Here is a 27,727-nt window from a genome sequence, read left to right as displayed (position 1 = left end):
GGGCCACCTTCATATTTGAAACAGGGTAGAGGTTGTGATACAAACATTGGAGGGGTTATGGGAAAGGGGCCGTGAGATGGGTGTGTGATGGAGGGCCTGGGGGAGGTGCGACAAGGGATGGGGAAATAGGAGTATGTAATTGGGTACTGTGGAATCAGGATGTGTGTGAAACTGGGAAAGGGTGGATAGAATCTATGTGTGTGTGATTATGTGCAGGTGGGATAGAGCCAAGAAAGGAACTGGGGATGGAGAGGGGATGGGGGCTGTGAGAGTGAGTAGGAACCAGGGGTTGGGATGTGAGGTGGAGCAGGGCTGGAGCCACAGGAGGAACACTTCCCTCTCCTCCCCCACAAGATCTCTATTTTCCATCCTCAATCTCTCCTCCTCCCTTCTCCATCCCCACTGCTATCCTCAATCCTCCCTTTCTTCCCATCGATCCACTCCTCCTCCCCATTCCTGATTCTTCTTCCTTCCCCTCATTTCCTTTCTTTATCCTGTTTTCTCCATCCACTCTGTGCCTCCATGCCCCATTCCTCTACATCTTCTGCCTGAGATCTGTTCTTCATTCCCCATCCCTGAGATTACTTCTTTCCCCATTTCCAGACCCCTCCCTCTCTCTTCATTCTCCCAAGCACCAATCATTAAGATTTTTTTTTTTTTTTTTATAAAAAAGCAAATTTAATTGAACACAGAAATGTCAGAAAATGACTTTCTAAAAATTTAAAACAAAATTACATTATTTAAATTGCAAATATATGCAACATTATGCAAATCTGCCACAGAATTTTGAAAAATCAGTCATAGACTTTTCTAATTCTTGCCACAGAAACTTGAAAAGTTTGCCACAGGAAATCAGGGGGGCTCTTGGCCAAGGCCCTCAGCTGCATTGCATGTGGTAATCTGGGAAAGGGGTGGGCTGTCTGTGAATGGCAGAAGAGGAAGAGTGCAGTATAAGATTTCATAGGATGTCCCTATCCATAGAAGGGCTTACTACTATTTTACAAAACTTTTAAACACAAAAAGCATAGGGAAGTACCCAGACGGTTGTCCATGTCCCCTACCCTAGGAGGATCTTTCCATGTAGACACTTCTGCAACCACAGCTATTAATTCATCTCAATTACACACTTCCTACACTTCACTGTATTTCCTCATTCTTGGACGGGCTTAACTTCTAGAGTTGCTATGTTACATGGACTCTCAGCAGAGTGCTCACCTGCGCCTCCGGGGGGCCACCTTCATCTCTGATCAGTAGCAGATAGCTCTGTCCATCAACTACTATCTCTTTCTTGAATCTCCCACCTGTCACATAAAGGAAGTAGTTACAGAAAGCACAACAAATAAAAGCAAATAAAAGAAGGTAGCATAAACGAACATGCTTCATTGGTGGAAGAATACAGACTTTAACCTCTGAAGCCATCAGACATTATATATAACCACTTGCAGTCAAGCCAGATTTACAACAGCATTTCAGCAAAACTGATGAAAATTTTATGTTGAAATGCTCCATCATAGATGCAAAATACTATTATATAGTGTTAAACTCAATCCAATATTCCATTCTAAAAAAATTAACTCAAGGCCATTATTAAAATAAAAAGTGTACATCTTCTAATGAATCAATTGAACATTCATATAAAGAACTGAACTGCTCATCTTAATGATGGTCAATAATATATTCCACTATATAATCATGTGTCCAAGAGTTATTCCTATATCTGAATATTTTTTTTTTAAATGTTCTTTGCTAATAAAATCTTACTCGTGGAGAAAAAAAAAAAAACAAAGTACTTAACCCAACACAGCTCAGGGTTTCAAATTTCTTCTGCATTAGAGGGAAAAAAAACTTGTAAATATAGGTCAGGAATAATTCATTCCATGTTGCTCTAGAGGGCACATTCTTGCATTGCTTGTACTGCTGCATGCTTCTATAAATGGCATCTTCCTGTCTTCGGTGACCTTTCTACAAAAAGATGCTATCTAAAGTAACATGTAGTGAGAGCTGTTCCTGAACTATATTTACAACTTTTTCTTTTATCCAGTTACAGAAGAACTTTGAAAGATGTTTAGGCCTGTGATGAAGACACACTCTCCCCCACTGTTACCCCTAAAAAAATGCTTTTTCTGCATTGGAGAATGAAGAAACCTCAGCAATAGATTTTGAAGTGATTTCTAAAAGTGAAGTCTCCCAATGCACCCAGAAGCCCTTCATCAGAATCAAATGTCCTAAAAGAATGCTGCTTCTGCTGGGAGACTCAATCATCAGAGGAACCAATTTGGGAGCACATTTTGATGGTGATACAACAGTTAAATGCCTTCCAGGATCCTCAGCTAATAAAAATTCAAACCAGATAGTCCAACTCATTGAAGAAGAAAATAGGAACTTTGATACCAGTGTTATCATCCATCTGGGGATTAATGACCTCAATAGAAATGGTATCCATTAAGTACAAAAAGATTTCCAAAATCTAGGAAAGATAAGACACACTGCAAAGACTATTGCCTTTTTGGAAGTATTACCTGATTAAGGAAAGGGAAATGAGAAGCTATGCCATATAGATAATTTCAATTCCTGGGTCAAAAGCTGGTGCACAGAAGGTGGTTTTGGATACATTGGAGGCTGGGGTCATGTATGGAGCAGTAAAAGGCTATATGGGTAAGGATGGCCTACATTTATCTGTAGCAGGAAGGAGGATGCTAAGTGAGAAATTCAGGTCATATATTACCAGACATTTAAACTAAAGAATAGGGGTGGCAGGAGACGGTCAATGAAAGTAACATGTCACTCTCAAGCAATAAAAGCAATAGAAGATGTGGGAGGAGAAAATAAAAGCAATCAGCTCAAAAAAGCAGAACATGTATCTAAGAAGTGCAACAAATCAATGGAGAAAAATTGGAAAGCTGCGACTACAAATGCTCGAAGTTTGGCAATAAAATCCCAGACCTGCAGGCCCTAATGGTGGAGGCGGACTTGGACAATGTTGCTGTTATGGAGACATAGTTCACGGAGTCTCATGATTGGGATGCGGCCATCCCGGGCTATAACTTGTTAAGGAAGGACAAAGGGGACAGAAAAAAGGGCTCTGTGTGTCAAAAATAATATCCAAGCAACTGAATTGCAAGGAACATGGGGTAAAGAAGCAGCTTTATAGAGAAGATGGTGCTTCCATTTTTATTGGTGTGATCTACAGGCCTCCAACCCAAACAGATGAACTGGACAGAGACCTGACTGAGAACATAAGAAATTGCCATGTTGGGTCAGACCAGGGGTCCATCAAGCCCAGCATCCTGTTTCCAACAGAGGCCAAACCAGGCCACAAGAACCTGGCAATTACCCAAACACCAAGAAGATCCCATGCTACTGATGCAATTAATAGCAGTGGCTATTCCCTAAGTAAACTTGATTAATAGCAGTTAATGGACTTCTCCTCCAAGAACTTATCCAATCATATCTGAAGCAGAAAGTCTGCAAGGGAGTCGGCTGGACCGCCAGATGATCCAAAAGTTGGGAAAGAAGGGAGAAGTGTTGCTCATTGGAAATTTTAATCTTCCGGATGTGGATTGGAGCATCCCTTGTGAGAATCTACAAAAGGTAGAGAGATACTGGATGCCTTTCAAGGTGCTTTACTCAAATAAATGATAATAGAACCTACGAGGGAGGGTGCGATCCTCAATCTAGTACTGACTAATGGGGATAATGTCTCTGATGTTCGGTTAGGAGCTCACCTGTGCAGTAGTGATCATCAGAGAGTGGTTCAATATTATAAATAGGATATAGAGAAGTCACACAAAGACCAGGAATATGAATTTCACAAATACGGACTTTGTCAAAATGGGGATGTACCTAGAGGAAGAACTGGAAGACTGGGAGAAAATAGGTGAGGTGGAACAATGGTGGGCCTAATTAAAAGGAGCTATTACAAAGGCAACAAATCAATATGTTAGGAAAGTAAAAAAGAGTAAGAGGAAAAAAAAACCACAATTTAGTTCTCTAAGGAGCTGGCTGAAAAAATTAAGGCAAAAAGAACTGCATTCGAGAAGTATAAAAGATCTCAAAAAAAGGAACAGAAGAAAGAATATCTGTTAAAAATGAGGGAGACAAAGAAAGAAATCAGGAAAGCAAAAAGTCAAGCAGAAGAAAGAATTGCCAAAGAGGTAAATAAAGGAGACAAAACATTTTTCAGATATATCACAGAAAGAAGGGAGGCCCAAAGTTGTATAGTGAAATTGAAAGGTGACAAGGAGCATTTAGTGGACAGAGATGAAGAAATGGCAGAAATATTAAACAAATACCTCAGATCAGTATTCACTAAAGATAACCCTGGAGAAGGAAGCTTGAATAATGGTCGAAGATATGGCAGCTGGGATTCAATGCCAAGAGTCATCAATCTGGGCTGCAGTAATTAAAGAGAGCTGTATGTAATCGGGGGTGAAGGGCTGTTGTGCACGGAGCAAGAGAGGGACCTTGGGGTGATGTCTAGTGATCTGCAGACGGTGAAACAATGTGCAAGGCGATAGCTAAAGCCAGAAAAATATCTCTCCTGCATAGAGAAAGAGGAATAACCAGCAATAAAAAGGAGGTGATAAATCCCCTTGCCCAGGTCCTTGGTGAGGCCTCACCTGGAGTATTGTGTTCAATTCTGGAGACCATACCTCAAAAGGGACAGACACAGGGTGGAGGCAGACCAGAGAAAGGTGACTAAAATGGGGGGGGGGCGGTCTCCAAATGACTTACGAGGAGAGGTTAAAGGACCTAAATATGTATACCCTGAAGAAGAAAAGGTACAGGGGAGATATGATACAGACCTGCAGATACCTGACATGTTTTAATGATGCACAATCCACAACAAACCTTTTTCGTTAGAAAGAAATCAGTAGAACTAAGAGTCATAAAATGAAACTCCAGGGATGACGACTCAGAACCAACATCAGGAAATATTTCTTCATGGAGAGGTTAATGCCCTCCGGAAGAGGTGGTAAAAACAATAGGTGAAAGAATTCAAAGGTGCATCGGATAAACACTATGGATCCCTAAAGACTAGAGGATAGAAATGAAGAAAAAAGTGCATGGGGGAAATCCTCTGGTATGGTGGTTACTACCCTTAACCAATAAGCCTTCATACTCTGTTGATGCAACTCCATCATTGTTCTTTGCTTCACCGGCAGGTAGAAAAGAGGAAAAGGGGAGTTAGATTCAGACAGCAATCAACAAGGACATTAAATTTTACGGTCTTGGAAAACAAATAAGCATGGGGGTAACATGCTGATGTGGTTGTTACTATGCTTAACCAATAAGCCTGAAATGTTTGATGCAACATCAACATTGCTCTCTGTTTCAACGGCAAGAGGTGACGGAGAATTGGACTCAAACAGCAACCAACAAGGGCCCTGACTTTGATGGTCTGTGAAACTGTAAGTATTGAGAGTGACTTGTATGGTGCGGCAGATACGACCATAAGTTTGCTGGGCAGACTGGATCGACCATTTGGTCCTTTTCTGCCAACATTTCTATGTTTTGTAAAGAACGTGTCTTTCTCCATGAGTAAGTTTATTTTATCAGCCAAGAAAATTTTTAAAGAACATCCAGATAAAGAAATGACTGTTGGACCTATGATTATACAGTGGAAGTTACTGAACATTGCTGATTAGAGCCATGTAGTTCCTTATATGAAAATCCTATTTATTCATTATTTATTTTAAAAAAATCTTATATTCTGCAACTTCCTTACATTTGGTGTTCAGAATGGATTTCATTCAGAGGAACAGCAATTTTTAATTATTGCTTTGAGCTTTTTTTTTGTAAGGGTGAGTGCAGTCATGAAATGCTGGTTTGACTATAGATTTTTTCCTCCCTAATTGGATAATTTTCTTGATTACTATATAGCATTATATACCTTTTAGGAAAAGAGAGCTTTAAAAAAAAGTTACTAGCAAATCAATTCAGTGGCAATGCTGCATCCTGCCATATAGAGGGTTTCTGATTTGATTCCTGTATCAGACCTTCTACCCCCAGGTCAGCTCGGACTGAGGATGCTGCTTAGGCAAAATTCACAACTCTTGTGGAGGGAGTTGGGGAGAAGACAGTCATGGTCATCATTAAGGGTGATACTTGGTGACTGGATTTAGAGCCCATGATACACTGTTCCAGAAGCAGCTTTGGTGCATGGCTCCTAGCCGTAGGACTGCTGCTACAATGACCAGAACAGGGAGGGAGAATCTACCAAAATAAGGGGGAAAGGACAGAATGCCTTACGCTAGACAGAACTTTACAGAGCTAGTAAATTTTTTTTTGCCCAATTAGCTCCTCCTTTCTTCTTCCAGCTCAATCGGAACCAGTGCTGGGATTCTGATGCCATGAGCCTTCATTCACTACTATCCAGGAATTTTTACCCAACCTGGTATTTATTTCTCCCCCAGTTGAATATATAATTTTTCTGTCCATAAGATATGCACTAACAGGGATCAATCATCAGCAGAGAAAATATTTAGAAGAATAATAAAAATATATATTTCAATTTAAGATTTTCATTCTGACTGTTAAGTGACATAATCTAATAATGCTATACAACAATAGCAACCCAACTTAAAATGGCCAATATTTGGCTGTCTGATCTGCATGTTTAACTTAATGCAGGCATTTGCCATGTCTCATTTGGACAGATCTATTATGGTTTAAGAGCAATGCCAACTCACACCACAGAATTATTTGTGGCTTGCTCTCTCCATCTTGCACATCAGACATCTCTATTAAATGAAAAGAAGTTCTTAAAAAAAATGTGTGGGCATACTATTATATTTTATTTATTTATTTTGATTTTTATATTCCACTTTTTGCACTTTTTCAGCACTTCAAAGTGGATTACATTCAGGTACTGTAGGTATTTCCCTATCCCCAGAGGGCTTACAATTTAAGTTTGTACCTGAGGTGACTTGCCCAAGGTCACAAGGAGTGACAGTGGGACTTGAACCCTGGTCTCCTGGTTCATAGCCCACTCGATATTACTATATCCCTATTTCTTAACCCTCTGCTAAGAATTTCCACCTTTCCATAAGTATGCAAACTAAAACTTGCACACATTGTTTGAACTGTAAATAAACTAGTATGGGTCAGGAAAGGGGGCAAGGGGGATAAGGAGAAAGACTACTTAATTATCATTCAAATATTAGTCAGAGGAGTAGTTCTAGAAAAACAAGTAACAGGAATTAGTTGTTTTGACAAAAATACTAAACCAGTATTTTCTAACTTTATTAAATACAGAACCTTGTAGGTAGAAACAGAATGCAAAAGTATTTTAATTATTCCAGGGCTCTTTAAGATTAAATTTAATACACTACTTTTTAAATTTGACTTATCAACAGTATGATTGTGTCTTCAAAACCCTATACTTACAAATGCAAACTCTCCCTTTGTGGCCATTTCCACTTATGAAGTATTTAAAAACTTTGAAAGGTTTCTAAGTTTTATCATTTGGCTACAACTGTTTTTAGTAATTTCAATAAGTGCTTAATATTTTTAAATTCCATCATAAGCCTTCCTTAATGCTTTACTGTTCATTAGCCTTCTAGATTTACATGGATTTTGATCCACATTACAATATCCACTCAAAACTGACTGCAATTATCACTGCCACAATAGTTATGAGGAACAGGCTCACCTGCATCGAATAAAAAAAACAAACAGAATAATGCTGGATTTCTAGATACCTAGGTCCAAGTCCTTAGGTTTGCACAGACAGTAGAATGCAAACCAACTAACAAAGTTTTTCTCAACAACAAATTATTTTCACAGTTTCTAGGCCAAAGAAGCTCTTCCTACTATGTAAATGATTAGAATCCGCCTAAGACTTTTTAATAATAAGAGGGCAATTGTCATACTCACTGAGGTGCTTGGAGGCTCACAGGTATTTTGTATTCACGAACTTGCAAGTCAAGTTTCTGTGGAGTTTCCCTTTGAAATTCTGGTAGTGGGCTGCTGCCACAGGGATTCTTTACCTGTGTACTTTATGGTGGAGTAAATTAGGTGCAGGGATTTCAAACTGAAATCTCTGCATATACTTTAGGGGGCCTGCCATAACCCCACCCTTCTTACCTACATATGAAGGGAGATGGCAATTTTCAGAGTCTTTTTCCATGGGTAAATATCCATTTACTCATGAAAATCCCTTTGAAAATTGCCCCCTAATTATTTAAAATTGTATTTATACAGATAAAAGATAACATTACATGGCTCCACAAATCTATATTCTTCCACATGTGAAGCTGAGCTTTTGCATGGTGAATGTTTAACACTTAGAATGGTATTTCTATACTTTCGCATATTATTGACAAGGGATGTTGCAGTACTACACACACTAAACATACTATAAAGATGGTAACTTTGTATAAGACAATGTATTCGTACTCAGTTATGGAAAAAAAAAATTGATAAACTTGCAACTAAAAGATGCGTTTAAAAAAGCTGGGTTAGACAAAATAGTGAACATTATATACACAATGACCATATAGTAAATGGAGGTTAACAATTTCAGATTATGTGTGTCTATTAAGAGGAGATTATCAGCATTAGGTATATTATTGTAAAACTGATACTCTCTAGGTTAGAATAAAGGTCAGACACTAATATTTCATTATGAATCTCAACCACCACTAGAGAATTGTGAGTCACAGTTCAAATCATGCCAGATGATGCAGAGAAAACATAGGGGCCAATATAATAAAGCCTGCGCTAAAATTGGAGTTACATTTTAGTGTAAGTTTTATTTAACATTCACGTTAAAATCAGAGGGCCCCCACAGGATGCAGTAAGATAATGGGATGCAAATCTATCAGAAGTGGGAAAAAAAAGCATTCTAAAATGTGAGTTAATCTGAAAAATCCACACCAGTACTGCAAAGTGGTTTAAATCAAGAGTAAGGAGATAAGTGCTTGAATTTGGAATGATTGTGACCAAAATGGCCTTGCTTGCAAGAATGGCACTGGGCATCTCGAGCACAATCTCGCATTCAAAGCCATTTGGGCAAAGCATTTACCAAGTGAAATCAAAGGCTAAGCTTTCTAGAGCAGGCATCTACTGCTGAACAGCATGCACTTTGGTGCTGTGCATCTCTATGGCTGTAGTTGCCTGTTACAGAGCGCTTATCCTTTGATTTCACTTGGCATGCCTTGCCCAAATGACCATGCATGTGAGATTGTGCCCAAGTCAGTTTGCCCAGTTCCAATCTTTCAAGCAAGACCATTTTGGTCACACTCCTTCCAAATTCAAACACGTACCTCCTTATTCCTGTTTTACAGGACTAATGTGGATTTCAAGTTTTTGGCTTGAGGTGAATTAAAAGTTAATTTGCATTCCCAGTGGCCATGATTGCTGTGCCCATATGGTAGTGACTAGCTTCTTCTATTACACTGAGCACAGCAATAGAATGACTCTGGCCATCAGAAATGTGAGTTTATTCTACCTTGGACCCAAAAGGAGGTGTTTACATTTCCAGCATAAGGTCTCTGGGGCTAGCACATACAACTGAACAAACAAGCTTTTTGGGGTAGGCAGCTTCAGCTGAATAGTATGCAGTTTGGTATTGTGCATCCCACTTTGGCTTATTGTTCACATGTAGGTGACTTCCCCAGAAAGCTTATGATGACAATTTAAATCCTTCCTGGGTCTGAGGTGGCGTACCACACTAGGCACAACTACAGACAACATTCTCTACTAGAATTGTGAGTTTACTCCACCTCAGACACAAGAATTCAATTTCCAAAGTAAGTTATATGAATACACACACAGTGCTAAAGTATGTACTGTTCAACTGTTGGTGCCCACCCAGACAGCCTATGTTCAATTGTAGGTGCCCTCCAAGGCAGTTTTTGCTTTGTGAAACTAGCTGTAGGTGCGTACCCCAGAGAGGCTATGCTTTGATTTTACTTGACGTAGCTTGCTAAAATGACACAAGATGCAAGAATGTGCTCTTTGGAGTGGGCACTTACAACTAGCTGAACAAAATCTAATCTCTCTGAGGTAGGCATCTACAGTTAAATAATACATCAAAGTTGGGATACCCAGCTCTAGTGTACTGTTCAGTTGTACGTGCCGTCACAAGAGCTTACACTGAAAATTAAACTCCTGGTTCCAGGGTGAACTCACTCTTATTTCTTGTGGTCATAGTTATTCTATTGCTGTGCTCAAGCTGGTAGAAGCAGCCAGACACTATTACACTCGGCACAGCAATAGTAAGCATGGCCACCAGAAATATGAGTTAAATTTTACTCCTGTTCTAACACAGAAGTTAAATTTCCAAGTTAAGAAAATATGCTTTAATAAACATCTGCACATCCCTGCATTGCTGGAGAATAGCTAATACCTTCATGGGATTTGCATATCCCCACAATCATTTTTGCCTGGATTTTACTCCTAGTTTAGTGCACATTTTTTTAGGAGTTAAAACCCATGTTAAATACCAGAGTTAACGTACTGCATAAAATGCAGGCTAAAACTGGAGTAGAAACTTGCACTGACATTAGTGCTCCTTAATACATTGACTCACAATTAGCAGGAAGTTGCAGATACCTCCGATGTATATAACAGAACAAACAATCATTATTAGTGATCAGCAATGAAACCTTTGCTCACTACCAAGTTTGTCTGGATAACACTTGTAGGCTTATGTAGGCTCTGTACGTCTGTGTCAATTCGCTAAGCTCTTTTTGTAAAAGTCATCACCTAATGGAATGGATATGGCAGGAAGGGAGAAGGCATTTCATGCAATTTTTTTTAAATTAACTTCCTGTAGAACAGCTCATGTAAAACAAAGGATGACAAAGTGCAATAAACCTCTCAGCACAGTGCTACAAACTACTTAACAATATGATGGAAACTTGACTAGTTGGTATGGTTAGGTATGAAAAGCAGTCATGATGGGAAGAATAATAATGATCATGGACTAATTATCCAGACATGAACTGGGATAAGAAAAAAAAATCAGTCAACAAGGGAGACAAGATATCTAGATACTCTTAAGGATAGTTATGGCTTTCTCAGAAAAAAAAAGAGCTACAGCCAAAGCAGGGGCGGTTATAGATCTACTATTTACAAACCAACTAAGGCCTGCAAAGGGTCTGTAAGAGATATAACTTAGATTTCTGATTTTCGGTGTTTATAAACTGTAAATTTAGATGATATTTTCCAGTTAATTAGGGGTTCTTTTGAGGTACCAAAAATTGGTGTCTATCCATGGTTGCGCAGGACAAGTACCCCCAAAGAACCCTTAATTAATTATCCTTATTCAAAAACCTTGCCTCCCTTGTTCACTGAATTTTCTTATCCCAATTGATATCTGGATAATCAGTCTGTAATCATTATTGATCCTACCAACAAGGCTGCTTTACATATCAAATGATAGAAAGAAAGGAAAAAAGACACTTTACAATTTTCTTAATACAATTTTTTGGCCAATCATCCACACATCACAAACATTATCAAACCACTTCACTCAAATTATTCCACTAATAACTCACACCTTCATGCATCCATCCAATGAATCACCCACCTATATGCATATAGAAACCAAACAACTCCAACAGAGGTCCCAATTTTGTTATCAAGTTGCTACCTCAGGGGGATTTATCCAAACCATAGGTAAATGTTTAAAAAACACAAAATAAAAAAAAAATCCACAATTCTATTTTCACAGGATTATTATTTTGATGCAATTCTCAACAAGATAAATGATTATTTCAAAGAGGAAAAAAATCTGTTTTTATAGGATCGTTATTTTGGTACAGTTCTCAACCAGATAAATTGTTGTTCCAATGAACTACTGTCCCTTCGATTAACTTCAAAAAGATAGATCTAGGGCCTTCTGCTCACACCACACAGAAAATCTCCACCACTTCAGTCTGTAGGACTTTCTAGTGGAAGGCTTTCTAGAAGCCACCAGGACCCAAGACACATCCCTCAGAAAGATCGAGCGGCTGCAGGATTAACCTCTCAACATCCAGGCTATAAGTGACAGGGCCTGGTGTTTGGGATGCCACAGCCTGACCTGATCTTGCGTGATGAGATGTGGGGAGTCCCCAGACTGATCGGTTTCCAGATGGACATCTCCCAAAGGAGTGGAATCCAAATCTGTCTGAGGATCATAGTCCCTCGGTCTTTGCAAAGCTTCAAGAGAGTCTTCGTGACTACAAGAATTGGAGGATAAGCGTACAGAAGACCCCTGCCCCAATGTCGGGCAAAGGCGTCCGAGGCTGGTTTGCCATCTGACCTGTACCGGGAGCAGAAATGAGTCACCTTCCTGTTGCAGGGGATGCAAACAATTGCATGTCTGGGTTTCCCCAAAGGTGGAAGATCCTATTCGCTACCCCCTGGTCCAGTGACCACTTGTGGGGTCTAAAGGCCCATCTCAGTCTGTCCACTATTATGTTCTCCATTCCAGCCAGATACATGGCTCAGAGCACCATCCTGTGGAACAGAGCCCAGGACCAGATTTGGACTGCTTCCAGACACAGGAGGTACAACCCTGTGCCTCCCTGCTTGTTGACATATCTCATCGCATACTTGGTTGTCTGTTTGGATCAGGTCAATTTTGTTGGACAGCCAATACCTGAAAGTCCATTGAACATACCTGATCGCCCGGAGCTCCAGGAAGTTGATGTGACACTGTGCTTCCTGGGCAGACCACAGACCCTGGGTGTGGAGCCCTTCTAAATGGGCATCCTACCCAGGGTGGACGCAAACGTGGTAAGGTCAATTTGGGTAGGGCGAGTTTAGAAAGTTATTCCCTGCTCCAAATTCGAGAGAATGCGCCACCAGGACAAGGATTCCATGAGGGACAGGATGATGCTGATGCGAGCCTGAAGGTCCTGAGTGGCCTAGTACCACCACGACCTTAAGGTCCATTGGGCTCTGTGCATGTGTACACATACCAAGGGAGTAACATGGATAGTTGCGGCCATGTGGCCCAACAGCCTCAACATGTACTGAGCTGACATCTGCTGACTCTATTGAATCACCGCAGCTATGGTCATCAAGGTGATCTCTCTGGAGTGTGGCAGGAAGGCTTTTGCCTGAACCATGTCTAGCAGGCTCCTTGAGTCCAACTGAGGTGACGGGCTGAGATGGGACTTGATGACAAACTCTAGTGACTCAAGCACCTAGATGGTCAAGCACAAGGTTCGATCTACACCTGCCTGAGAGGTGCTCTTGACCAGCCAATCATCCAAGTAAGTGAAAACATGCACTCCCAGTCTGTGGAGGTGCGCTCCCACCACAGCCAGACATTTTGTAAAAACACATGGGACAGACACTAGCTCGAACGGCAACACACTGTACTGGAAGTGCTGTTTCCCCACCAGACCATTTGTTATCAAAACTCCATTTCTTTATCCATCAGTGACTGGAGGTCATCACACTGCTTCTGAAGAAGCTGCTTGGCCATCTCCTGCAAATGCATCAGTAGATCCTGCATGTACTGCCTGATGAAAAGCTGATAAGTAATGCAGGCATTACGTTTCATTTTTATCAAGAGTATCCAGGATTCTGGACTTCTTCCTCAGGAGCACCAAAGAATGGGTTCTACATCTCTTGGTTCTCTTGAAAGTAGATTCAATCACCACAGATTGGAGCAATAGCTCTCTCCTTTCGAATCCTGGAGCCTTTTGAATGAGATCAATTGCATCCATTTTCTTATTAACTGGAGTCACAGAGAGGAGGTTCTCCCATATCCTCATCTGTACCTCCTGAAGGATCTTATGTGCTGGGACTACCGCAATCTCCTTAGAAGACTCTACAAACTGGAGGATATCTAGCATCTTCTTTCTGATTTCATTTTCCTTTAGTAAAGGAAATGGAGTGGCTGCTGCACAAAACCAGCAAAGGAGAGGTCCTCTGGATGGAACTTGCTTTTTTCTGGAGGAGGAGATAGGTCAGAGAAGAGACCTATCAATTTCTCCACTTCAGAATAATCTCTCACATCTAAACTTGCACTCCCAGGAATACTCGAGTCAAACCTAGACTGCAGTACCAGGTAAAAGACCTAGATGCCATCCTTCCTGCAGACAAGACCTCAAAGAAGGAAGCATTTTTCTGCTGGGGCCAGGAACTCCAGGAACCCCTAAGCAGTGAGGACCCCTCCCCCCCTTCAACATTGATTCCCTTCCAGAAACAGACATAGTAACAAGTACCTTGCCCAAAGCCTGCTGAATTTTCTTATCCAGCTCCTCCTCAAAAAACTGATGATGCCAAAACTAGTTGGGAGATAGCAAGGGAAGCCACATTTTCTTTGGAAACTAGTGGTGTATCAATGGCAGACACCTGGACCTTTGGAGACTGCTGCAGTTCCCAGAAATACATCAAGGATCAGCTCGTTCTTCAGAAATGCTCCAGGGGATTCACAGCTGCAGATAGAATGTCCCTGCTCCCTGCATCTTGCACCGATGTAGACCAATGCCATATTGTCTTCGCTCAATGCCCAGCATTGAAACTCCTTCATACCAGAGTTGAATAAGCCAAACCTTTGGCCTTCTTTGGATGGGAAAAGCCAGATGACTTTATCTCTGTGGTCTCTTTCAATGCTTGATGGAGAGGAGGCTCAATCCCTTCCAATGTCAATGTATGACCAGCATCTGGTACAGCTCCTAGGTTCCTCGGTGCCAAGGTCTATGTTTTCAGTGCCAATGGGTTGTACTCATGGTTCCCAAAATGCTTCTCCATAAACTCCAGCCAGGATTGGTACCCTCCTAGGGTACATGATGGTATACTGATGACATCCCAGGACTACATATGATGCTCCAAAGAACAAATCTATCATGGGAAATCAAGATAAACGTTTCCCAATCACATAGAGGAAATCTCTTGAAGCTGCTGGTTTACTTATCCATAACTGGACAAAAAAACTAAGAAGGCAAAAATTGACTAGATGACCATGATCGGGTGGTGCACTGACCAGACATGACAACAAAATAGAAACCTAAGCAGGGGCACTAACAAAGATTAGAAAAGACCATGGGGCAGATGCTGAACAGATCCTGCCTGCTTTTCTGGAGAAAAATACCAGAGCATGCAGGAAAAGAGAGCCACTACCAGAGGAATCCATGGAAAAGAAGAGACTAAGAGGCCCCAATTTGGAAGTGTGAAGTAAGGACAGCCTGCACATGCCCAACAGAGCACAAAGTTCTATAAACTTTGACATAAAAGTTCCAGGACAGGCTCCACTGAATATTTCACCTTACTTGTAAGGATTGAAATCCTGCTTGTCCTCGGAGAAAAAAAGGATTGAGGTGCCCTAGTCTCACATCAGGCAGCAAAATTCCTCCACTTACAATCATGAAGTCTTCTACAGTTTCCTAGCTAGAAGTACTTGAGATACTGCTTCATAAAGATCAGCGAAGCACATTACTTCACATTCAACATCCAAGCGATAAGGGTGGGATTTGGAAGAAGTAATGTTCCTTGATTCTGTGTTATCAGACTTGGAAAAATGTTCAACCTGAGAACGAAACATGTCTCAGCCATAAGAACATAACCTAACATAAGAACATAAGATATGCCATACTGGGTCAGACTTAAGAGTCCATCAAGTCCAGTATCCTGTTTCCAACGGTGGCCAATCCAAATCACAAGTTCCTGGCAAGTACCCAAACATTAGTAAATCACAAGCTACTATTGCTTATTAATTACCCTCATAGTAGTTTATGGATTTATCAGCTAGGAACTTATCCAAACCTTTTTAAACCCAGTTATACTAACTGCTGTAACCACATCCTCTGGCAATGAATTCCAGAGCTTAACTATATACTGAGTGAAAAAGAATTTTCTTCAATTTGTTTTAAATGAGCTTCTTGCTAACTTCTTGGAGTGCCTCCTGGTCCTTCTATTATCTAAGAGAGTAAATAACCAGTTTACATTAACTTGTTCAAATCCTTTCATGATTTTGTAGAATTCTATAATTTCCCCCCCTCAGTTGTCTCTTCTCCAAACTGAACAGCCCTAACTTCTTTAACCTTTCCTCAGAGGGTAGTCATTCCATATCCCTTATCAGTCTGGTCGCCCTTCTCTGCAATTTCTCCAGTGCAGCTATATCCTTTTTAAGATCGGTGACCAGAACTGCACACAGTTCAAGGTATGGTCTCACCATGGAGCAATACGGAGGCATTATATCATCCTCCGTTTTATTTGCCATTCCCTTCTCAATAATTCCTAACAATCTGTTTGCTTTTATGATTACCATAGCACACTGAGCTGACGATTTCAATGTATTATCCACTGTGATGCCTAGATCTCTTTCCTAGATGGTAACTCCTAAGATAGAACCTAACATTGTGTAACTACAGCAAGGGTTATTTTTCCCTATATGCATTACTTTGCACTTATCCACGTTACATTTCATCTGCCATTTGGAAGCCCAATCTTCCAGTCTCGTAACGTCCTCCCTTTGAGCTTTAACTACGCTGCATAATTTTGTGTCCTCTGCAAATCTGATCATCTCACTCGTCGCACCCCTTTACAGATCATTTATAAATATATTAAAAAGCATCAGTCAAAGTACAGATCCCTGAGGCACTCCACTGTTTACCTTTTTCCACTGTGAAAACTGACCATTTAATCCTACTCTGTTTCCTGTCTTTTAACCAGCTTGCAATCCACAAAAGGACATCGCCTCCTATCCCATGACTTTTTAGTTCTTAGAAGCCTCTCATGCGGCACTTTGTCGAATGCCTTCTGAAAATCCAAATACACCACATCTACTGATTCACTTTTGTCCACATGCTTATTAACTCCTTCAAAATAAAATGTAGGATATTTGTGAGGCTAGACTTCCCTTGGGTAAATCCATGTTGGCTATGTCCCATCAAACCATGTCTATCTAAATGTTTTGAGATTTTATTCTTTATAACAGTTCCACAATTTTTCCCGGCACTGAAGTCAGGCTCACCGGTCTATAGTTTCCTGGATCACCCTTGGATCCTTTTTTAAATATAGGGGTTACATTGGCCATCTTCAATCTTCAGGTACATCAGATGAATTCAATGATAAGTTACAAATTAATTGAAATAGGTCTGAACTTTCATTTTTAGGTCTTTCAGAACCCTGGGGTGTATACCATCCAGACCAGGTGATTTACTACTACTCAGTTTGTCAATCAGACCTACCACATCTTCCATGTTCACCATGATTTGGCTCAGTTCATCTGAATAATCACCCATGAAAAACTCCGGAACAGGTATCTCTCCAACATCCTCTTCAGTAAACACTGAAGCAAAACAACTGTTTAATCTTTCCACGATGGCCTTATCTTCTCTAAGTGCCCCTTTAACCCCTTGATCATCCAATGGTCCAAACGACTCCCTCGCAGGCTTTCTGCTTCAGATATTTTTTTTAAGTTTTTATTGTGCCTGTATGGCCAACTTCTTTTCAAATTTTTTCATAGCCTGTCTTATCAATGTCTTACATTTAACTTGCCAATGTTTGTGTTTTATCCTATTTTCTTCTGATGGATCCATCTTCCAATTTCTGAATGAAGATCTTTTGGCTAAAATAGCATCGTTCACTTCACCTTTTAAAAATATCAGGAATTGTTTTCCTTCCTTCCACCTTTCTAATGCGAATACATCTGGACTGTGCTTCTAGGGTAGTATTTTTCAATGTCCATGCCTGTTGCACACTTTTTACCTTTGTACCTGCACCTTTCAATTTTTATCTAAATATTTTTCTCATTTTATCAAAGCTTCACTTTTGAAAGTTTAGCACTAGAGCCATGGATTTACTTACTGTCCCCCCTTCCATTCATTAATTAAATTTGATCATATTATGATCACTATTGCCAAGCAGCCCCACCACGTTACCTCTCTCACCAAATCCTGCGCTTCACTGAGAATTAGATCTAAAATTGCTCTCTCACTCATTGGTTCCTGAACCAATTGCTCCATAAAACTATCATTTATTCTATCCAGGAATTTTCTCTCTCTAGCATGCCCTGATGATTCACTTACCCAGTCAATATTGGGGTAATTGAAATCTTCACAACCTAATATAGAGTCCAAAAAAGTTACCCAAAAGAGTAAATAATCCCAAAAAAATGAGGGAAACCAAAAATTCACTTCATTCCACAATGATAGCATAGCGGTGTTTAAAAAGGATTAGATAAGTTCTTGGAGGAGAAGTCCATTTCCTGCTATTAAGTTCACTTAGAGCAGTGGTTCTCAACCCTGTCCTGGGGACCCCACAACCAGTCGGGTTTTCATGATATCCACAATGAATATGCATGAGAGAAAATTTGCATGTTATGGAGGCAGTGCATGCAAATTTTCTCTCATGCATATTCATTGTGGATATCATGAAAACCCGACTGGCTGTGGGGTCCCCAGGACAGGGTTGAGAACCACCGACAGAGAACAGCCACTGCCATTAGCAATGGTAACATGGAATAGACATAGTTTTTGGGTACTTGCCAGGTTCCTATGGCCTGGATTGGCCACTGTTGGAAACAGGATGCTGGGCTTGATGGACCCTTGGTCTGACCCAGTATGCCATTTCCTTATGTTCTTAAATGAAGGTGTCAGCAAGCCAGATGTTGTGTATACAAAGAAACCAACCGGTCTTTGCAGGAAGACCTTGCAGGAAGACCTTGTGAGTCTGGAAAATTGGGCATCAAAATGGCAGATGAAATTTAATGTGGATAAGTGCAAGGTGAAGCATATAGGGAAAAATAACCCATGCTATAGTTACACAATGTTAGGTTCCATATTAGGTGCTACAACCCAAGAAAGATCTAGGCGTAATGTGGATAACACATTGAAATCGTCAGTTCAGTGTGCTGCGGCAGTCAAAAAAGCAAACAGAATATTGGGAATTATTAGAAAGGGAATGGTGAATAAAACGGAAAATGTCATAATGCCTCTGTATTGCTCCATGGTGAGACCGCACCTTGAATACTGTGTACAATTCTGGTCGTCACATCTCAAAAATATATAATTGCGATGGAGAAGGTACAGAGAAGGGCTACCAAAATGATAAGGGGAATGGAACAGCTCCCCTATGAGGAAAGGCTAAAGAGGTTAGGACTTTTCAGCTTGGAGAAGAGACGGTTGAGGGGGGATATGATAGAGGTGTTTAAAATCATGAGAGGTCTAGAACGGGTAGATGTGAATCGGTTATTTACTCTTTCAGATAATAGAAAGACTAGGGGGCACTCCATGAAGTTAGCATGTGGCACATTTAAAACTAATCGGAGAAAGTTCTTTTTTACTCAACGCACAATTAAACTCTGGAATTTGTTGCCAGAGGATGTGGTTAGTGCAGTTAGTATAGCTGTGTTTAAAAAAGGATTGGATAAGTTCTTGGAGGAGAAGTCCATTACCTGCTGTTAATTAAGTTGACTTAGAAAATAGCCACTGCTATTACTAGCAACGGTAACATGGAATAGACTTAGATTTTGGGTACTTGCCAGGTTCTTATGGCCTGGATTGGCCACTGTTGGAAACAGGATGCTGGGCTTGATGGACCCTTGGTCTGACCCAGTATGGCATGTTCTTATGTTTTCTATCATTCACCTTCATTGATCTAATTTTTAGAAAAAAGCAAAAACCTTTATTATTCTTTTCTTACTTGTCCAGTTTTCACAATGTCCATATTTTTATTTAGCTTTTAATTTTTAATATTTGATTTTGTAATCAGACAGTCAAAAAAAAAAAAAAAAAAGAGAGTATATACAACAACAGCCATTAGTGAAAAACTGAAATAAATAGCCCGACATGGCTTATGTTTCGCAATCACTTTGCTTCTTCATGGGCACATTAAATTTATCATCATAAAAACACTGTTGCCATTTTGAACAGGACTCGGCTATGAGACGACAACTGAGACGCCAAGTCCTGTTCAAAATGGCAACAGTCTTTTTATGAAAAGAAGTTTAATGTGCCCCTGAAGAAGCGAAGTGATTGCGAAACATCGGCCATGTCAGGCTATTTTTTCAGTTTTTCACTAAGGGCTGTTATATATACGTGGGGTTTTTTTGGACTGTCGGATTACAAAATCAAACATTAAAAATTAAAAACTAAATAAAAATATGGACATTGTGAAAATTGGACAAGTAAGAAAAGAATAATAAAGGTTTTTTGCTTTCTTTTTTCTAAAAATTAGATCAATAAAAGTGAATGATAGAAAAGACCGGTTGGTTTCCTTGCATATACAATGTCTGGCTTGCTGACACCTTCATTTAGGATTTAGCATTGTTGAATAAAGTGAATTTTTGGTTTCCCTCATTTTTTTGGGATTGTGGTAATTGAAATCTCCCATTATTACCACACTACCAATTTGGTTAGCTTCCCTAATTTCTCTTAGCATTTCACTGTCTGTCTCACCATTTTGGCCAGGTGGACGGTGGTATAGTCCTATCACTACACTCTTCCCCAATACACAAGGGATTTCTACCTATAAAGATTAGTCTCATGCAGGATCTTTATCCTGTTGGACTCTATGCCATCCCGGACATAAAGCACCACCCCACCACCAAGATGCTCCTCTCTGTCACTGCGATATAATTTGTACCCTGCCAATTAAGTCTATGTTATCATTCACTGCTATATACTCTAATTCTCCCATCTTACTTCTTAGACTTCTGGCATTAGCATACAAACATTTCAAAGTGTGTTTTTTGTTTTTATTTACATTCTGCTTTTCAGTTGACAAGGATAAACTAGAATCCTTTAATTATTGGCACTTGGACTACTTTTGTTATTATTGGAACTTCTCTGTTGGGATGCCCTAACTCTAATGCTTCATTAGTATCCTTTGAAGATACCTCCCTTCAAATCATGCACTGCTGAGCGACTGTTTTCCCCTTTGCTCTAATTTAAAAGCTGCTCTATCTCCTTTTTAAAGGTTAGCACCAGCAGCTTGGTTCCACCCTGGTTAAGATGGAGCCCATCTCTTTGGAAAAGACTCCCCCTTCCGCAAAAGGTTCCCCAGTTCCTTACAAAACTGAATCCCTCTTCCTTGCACCATCGTCTCACCACACATTGAGACTCCGGAGCTCTGCCTGCCTCTGGGGACCTGCGTGTGTAACAGGGAGCATTTCAGAGAATGCTACCCTGGAGGTTCTGGATTTCAGCTTTCTACCTAAGAGCCTAAATTTGGTTTCCAGAACCTCCCTCCCACATTTACCTATGTCGTTGGTGCCCACATGTATCATGACAGCTGGCTTCTCCCCAGCACTGTCTAAAATCCTATCTAGGTGATGCATGAGGTCCGACACCTTCAGACCAGGTAGGCATGTTACCAGGTGATCCTCACGTCCACCAGCCACCCAGCTGTCTACATTCCTAATAATCGAATCACCAACTGTAATGGCCGGCCTAACCCTTCCCTCCTGGGCAGTAGCCCTGAGACACATATCCTTGGTGCGAGAGGGCAATGCACCACTTGAGAGCAGGTTCTTGCTACAAGATCCAACAGGAGTCTATGAGAAAATTCCTATTCTTATCCTTGCCTTATTAAAGCTCAGTTTACTATTTTACTACTAGAAACAAAAGATAAGTCCCTTTCTCCAATAGAGTGAGAAAACATCTAGCACCAGCCAGCTTTCTAATCTTTGTGGAGAAGGATGGTGCCTTCAAATTTTGAGCTATTACAAGCAGACTTATTTTGGGAGTGACCCACCAAAGAAAGATGCTGTTTGCCACATAATGACACAAGATCCCACTTGTGAAGGGCTCACTGTCCACCCAGCCTTTCTACAAAAATGTTTTCTGTCGCTATTAGATAACTGCATTTTAAGGTAATATCATTTAAAACCACCCAATCCCACAGGATGACATCTTCCTGATGAAGGAGGAGAGATTATGTTCCTCTCTGCTTGTTAAAGAACAACATGGCTAACAATATGTTGGTCTGGACAACAACAATATGACTGGCCATCTGATTTCTGAAAATCATTAGTATAGCATTTCACCCTCAACTCCTAGAGGATGACTATATTTTTTCCTCCTAAAAATACCAGGGGCTCTTAGTACAGGATCCATTTAAATGAGCTCCCCAGTAGAAACTGAACACATTGATAGTTAAAACAGTTGAATGAGTAGAAATATGTAAGTGGATATCCTTGATAAGACGGGAATGTGATAATGATCTACAGAGAGTTTCTGGGCTTTTCCTATACACTGAAATACCCTCGAAAAGTGGATGATGGAGGCTAAAACAGTAACAGACAAAGAAGGAATGGGATAGGCAAAAAAGATCCTTAGCTACAAAAAAAACAGTGAAGAGAGAATTGCTTTTTTTCAAAAGAAAATATCAAAGGAACTAAAATAAGAAGCCAACTAAAACAAAAATTAAGAACATAAGAATATAGAAGGTACCATTCTGGGTCAGACCAAGGTCCATCGAGCTCAGCATCCTTTCTCCAACAGTAGCAAGTCAGGGTCACAAGTACCCTGCAGATTCCCAATAGTTGATTTCTAGTATTTTACTCCCAGAGGATAAGCAATGGTTTTCCCAGGCCTATCTGACTAATCACTGTGTGTGAATTTTTCCTTCGGGAATTTGTCCAATTCTATTTGGAACCTCACTATGTTATTTGCCTTAGATTCCATAGCTTGATTGCACACTGTGTGGAAAAAATACTTCCTATGAGTTTTAAATCTGCCGGTTGCTAATTTCATGAAATGTCCTAGTGCTGTTAGAAAGGGAGTACCGAGAGTATAAGATGATTTTGCTGAGGTTCTGAAAGCCAGATTTAGGCTCTTAGGTAAAAAGTTGACATCCAGAATAGCATTCTATGAAAAGCTCCCTGTACCACATGCAGGATCCCAGAGGCAAGCAGAGCTCCACATTCTCAAGTGTAGATGAGATGATGGTGCAGGGAACAGGGCTTTAGTTTTGTTAGGAACTAGGTGACATTTTGGGGAAGGGAGAGCCTATTTGTAAAGGGAGGAACCAGGCTGCTGGCACTAATCTTTAAAAAGAAGATAGAGCAACTTTTAAACTAGAACAAGGGAGTAAGCTGTCAGTTGTTCTGCAGTGCATAGTTCGAAGATAGACATCTTTGAAGGATACTAATGTAATAGGGGAGTTAGAGTACCCAGAAAGTGAGATTTCAACAACAGCAAAGGTAGCCCATATGCCTATCAACAAAGAACAGATTGAGTTTAAAGATTCCAAATTAATCCTGTTAACTGCTATGAAAACTGTATATACAAATTAAAAATGCACCTTGAAATGTCAGCATGCTAATGCCAGAAGTCTAAAAAGTAAGATGGGGGAGTTAGAATGTATAGCACTGAATGAAAAGGTAGACATAACTGGCATCTTAGAGGCCTGGTGAAAGGATAATCAATGGGACAGTGCTATACCTTGCTACACATTATATCACAATGATAGGGTGGATTAATTTGGTGGGAGTGTGGCACCTTATGTTACAGATAAAGATTCTGCAAAGAGACTAAATGCACAGTAGAATCTTTATGGGTGGAAATTCCATGTGTGATGGGGAAAAATATAGCGGTGATGGTATAGTACCGTTCACCTTGCCAAAATGGACAGATGATGAAATGCTAACAGAAACTGGGAAGCTAACAAATTTGGCAGCACAGTAATAACAGGAAATTTCAATTACGTAGATACTGACTGGGTAAATGTCACATCAGGACATGGTAGGGAGCTAAAGTTTCTAGATGAAATAAATGACTGCTTCATGGAGTAGCTGGTCCAGGAACAGAAGGGAAACCATTTTAGACCTAATTCTTAGAGAAAAACATGATTTGGTGTGATAGGCCAGTGGTCCCCAACCCTGTCCTGAGGGCCCACCAGCCAGTCGGGTTTTCAGGTACTCCTCACTGAATATGCATGAGAGAAAATTTGCATGCACTGCCTTCATAACATGCAAATTTTCTCTCATGCATATTCATTGTGGATATCCTGAAAACCCGACTGGCTAGTGGTCCCCCAGGACAGGGTTGGGGACCACTGTGATAGGCAACAATAATGGAGCTGCTCGGCAACAAGAGCAAGTTTGCTTACCGTAAACGGTGTTTTCCATATATAGCAGATGAATTAGCCATGCTGTATGGGTATGTCCTCCGTGCCACTAGGTGGTGGAGCTCGCAGTCTATTACAGACTTTTAGCCAGGTACTCCCTCCCCGCTACATCCTGGAAGGATCACCTCAGGTATCTGTCAGTATCAAAACGGTAGTTAGGAATGCTAGAACTGTCCATGGAGGCTGGCGGGTCAGCATGGCTAATTCATCTGCTATCTATGGAAAACACCATTTACGGTAAGCAAACTTGCTCTTTTCACGTAGATAAGCAGCATGAATTAGCCATGCTGTATGGGAGTCCCCAGCTGACATAATGAGCCAGTAAGGTAGTTACGTTTTTACTTTCTTTTTTTTTTTTTTGCTCAATATGGTAAATACATAGCAGACAGTTCCCATGAAGGCAGTAATGATATGGAACCCATGCACTTCTATAGGATAGTCCGCACCACTAGGGCATTAATTGCCATTTGTTTATTTAAACAATAGTGGGATGTGAATGTGTGAAACAACAATCATGTTGCTGCTTTACAGATGGATATGATAACCACTTGATGTAAAGAGGCGACCGAGGCTGCCATTGCCAGCACTGGATGCGTCGGAGTTGTAGAAGGTAGCGTCATCGACCTGTGCTCACAATAACACTGGATATAGTTGGATAGTCATGTGGATAAAGTTCTTTTTTTCAGAGGAGGCCCCTGTGCATTTGGATGAAATGACATAAGCAGTTGAGAAGGTCGGCTAGGCGAACACGTGTGTCTTTCTATAGTATGTTAAGGCGCGTTTGCCCTTCCAGGTATGTAATGCGTTTTCATCAACATTAGGATGAGGTTTTGGATGGAATGTGGGTGATAGTGTGATTAATGTGGAAACTGGAGATCACCTTTGGTAGAAGTTTAGGGTGAGTGCACCAGGTCACCTTGTCTGAAGTAAGACTTGTAATTCATTAGCTCTGCTTGCAGAAGTCAAAGGAACCGGAAAAACACCTTCCAGGAAAGGTACAAAGGTGACAAGTGTCCAAAAAATCCAAAGTTCGAAAAACTTAGCTGTTTGAGAACTATAGTAATGTCCCATGGGACCGGAGGTTTGTGAAGAGATGGACGGATGTGTAGTACGCTGTTCACAAACCTGGAACCCAGATACGAGTTGAAATAGGTTCTCCATCTAGAGTTATGTGTTAAGCTGCAATAGCGCTTATATGAACTGGTAGCGATGACGTAGCAAGGGGTTTGCTATAAAGTAGATGGAGATATGAGAGAATTCCTTGAGGCGGGTAAGCTAATGGGTCGATACCCAGTGATGCAGACCCCGGAAGTGTAGCGAGAATACTTCTGTGGCAATTGACGCTGGTTGATAGTTCTTGGAAGAGAACAATATGTTTGAAGAGTAGGAGAAAATGCTCAAGTGTTGATAAGTGAGCCCGTCAATTTCCATGCCATGAGGTGTATGGAGGAGTGGATGGAATGCAGCAGTTATGCTCTGCCCCTGGACTGTCGCTAAGGGGAATTGGTTGCAAAGTGAGAGGTGCAGTAGTTAATGGTAGCCTGGTTGTCGCAATCACTGCACTCCATAGATAACACAAGTGGTAAGTTCAAGTGGGCAAACAAATTCTGTTCAGCTGGTTAGCAGACTGCCATGAATTCTGCTGGGAAAGGCGAGTGTTCCTGTCCAGCAGGGCATGAAGGAACATTCTGCTACAGCTATGACACAGTATCGTGTAGACCCATAGGCTACAGTTGAAATGAGATCCCTGAGTTCGTTATGCATCTCTGGAGAAAACAAGAGATGAATGGTCTAGTGGGGAATGCGTAGAGTCGGTCAAGAGACCGATCAATGAAAAAGGCATCTGGATCGATTGTGCGTGGGTTTGGAAATCCGAACAAAGTTCTTTAGTTTCTTGTTGCTTTCTGTTGCAACAGATCAAGTGTAAGGGGATCCTCCCCCCTGCGAAAAAGGTGCATGAGCTAAGCGCGGATGGAGTTCCCATGCGTGTGGTCGAAGAATTCCTGTGAGCTTGTTCGCTTTGGAATTGGGGATTACTGGTAGATAAGTAGCCTGCAATGAGTAGATCTGTTGTGAGCCCACTCCGGCAATTGAAAAACTTCTTTGCAGAGGTTCATGAAGTGGATATTTTCCATGTGATTAGATGGTACATGGTTACCTGCTTGTCTTTGTGCACCACAAGTGTTTTCCATTACAGGTAATCCCCCCCCCCCTTTTTTTTTTTTTTTTGGAAAAATGATTTGGGATCTCAAAGGTAGATATGTAGTGCATGCTTGCAGGTAGACCATAGGTCCTGTGTGCGTGGTGCACCCAGATGAGCTCTCCCTTGTCTGGGGAATACAACTGTGGTGAGTCTTATTTGATGTTGAAGGGCTCAGAGAGGAACCCGTCGATAGTACGAGTGGGAGCAGTCATAATTGCAGGTTCCTTGCTATATTGTTGGTCAAGGAAATGGGTGTAGACAATGGATGTAGATATCGAGTTCACTGATTTTTGAAGCCCCACTGTATGCGGCGCATACGTAAGCATGTGCATTGTACCAGGCAAGCAGCTGCCGCCCTGTTGCACTGTGAAGTACAGTTTTAGATAGTGTGAAGAGCACTACTGTGTTTTTATGAACTACCAGTTTGCGTGTGCTCCACTTTAACTCACCGGAGTTGAACAGGAGTCCAAATTGTCAAGGCAAAAAATCGTATGGAGAAGATTATCTGTTAGTCGTGTTGGATCAGATGCCACCAGGGACCAATCATTAAGACAGGGAAAGCTTTGCACCTGTTGACGACGAGGAGGTGCCCTCGACACTGTCATGCATCTGGTTAAAAAACCTTCGGGTCGAAGCCCTGCCGACTGGAAGAACCTGTACTGGAAATATTGTAGTTCGCCTGGAAACGAAGGTAGCACCAATCTCCTGGTTAAAGAGAAGGGAGAATGAAGTTGAGAGAAGTTTCTAGAACTTCTCCTTTAGAGGTGGTTGCTGAGGGCACGCTGGTTCAGAATTGCATGCTCAGCCCTACCTTTTTATAGAGAATATTCCACTGATTCGAGGTAATGGAGTTATCGGGTGACGATAGGTGGACAACCGTTCTCCAAAAGGTAGGTAAGGTAGCTCCACAATCGTGAAAAACCACACTGGGTTTTGTTTTTTGGGTTTTTTTGTGGAGAATTCGCTGGTTGCTGCAACTGCTTCGGTTGCTAGTACACTGGTCTGGTGCTTATTGGTGATAAACCTGCCATTTTGACGATTGGTTAAATCGGGAACAATAGGAGATGTAAGGCTTAAAGGAATGGAGGGCTGATGAACGTTAAGGCGATGTTAAGGAAGCACCGCTGTGTCCTGCTGTGTGAGGGTTTTTTGATTTATTTTTTTTTACGGAATCAGCGAAACTGATTTCTGAACAAGTTTTACAGATGACGTGGTAAGTTTTCACGTGTGTCTTGTACATCGTCTCTTATGGTACGAGATCGTTACCATGTGAGATAGTTGTTGTTGATCCAAGTCAAGGTCTCAAACCTTCCTCAAGGTTATAGTATTGAGGAGGTAAGGAACTGTCCGCAGAAACTTGCTTAAGATATGGTCGCAATGCGTGCAGATACGTAGAGTCCGTATTCAAGTCTGTGGAGCTGTAAAGCCTCCAAGTTTATAGTCCTTGTTCAATGTAACTTTTTTGCTCTCTTTCTGATTATAATTTACTGTTCCGTTTTT

General features: G+C 40.9%; 1 protein-coding gene across 12 annotated transcripts in view; it reads right to left on the bottom strand.

Annotated features, from left to right (window-relative positions):
* Positions 1-27,727, bottom strand: part of LOC115093936 (arf-GAP with GTPase, ANK repeat and PH domain-containing protein 1) — a 1,595,449-nt gene that overhangs the window by 1,101,905 nt on the left and 465,817 nt on the right. For all 12 annotated transcript variants that reach the window (XM_029606403.1, XM_029606396.1, XM_029606397.1 and 9 more), the window contains one exon: positions 1,216-1,301. In XM_029606403.1, coding sequence (XP_029462263.1) covers positions 1,216-1,301 — 86 coding nt within the window. The remainder of the gene's footprint in view (positions 1-1,215; positions 1,302-27,727) is intronic.

The sequence above is a fragment of the Rhinatrema bivittatum genome, chromosome 6, assembly GCF_901001135.1.
Source record: "Rhinatrema bivittatum chromosome 6, aRhiBiv1.1, whole genome shotgun sequence".
NCBI lineage: Eukaryota > Metazoa > Chordata > Amphibia > Gymnophiona > Rhinatrematidae > Rhinatrema > Rhinatrema bivittatum.
This window is presented reverse-complemented; position numbering and strand designations above follow the sequence as displayed.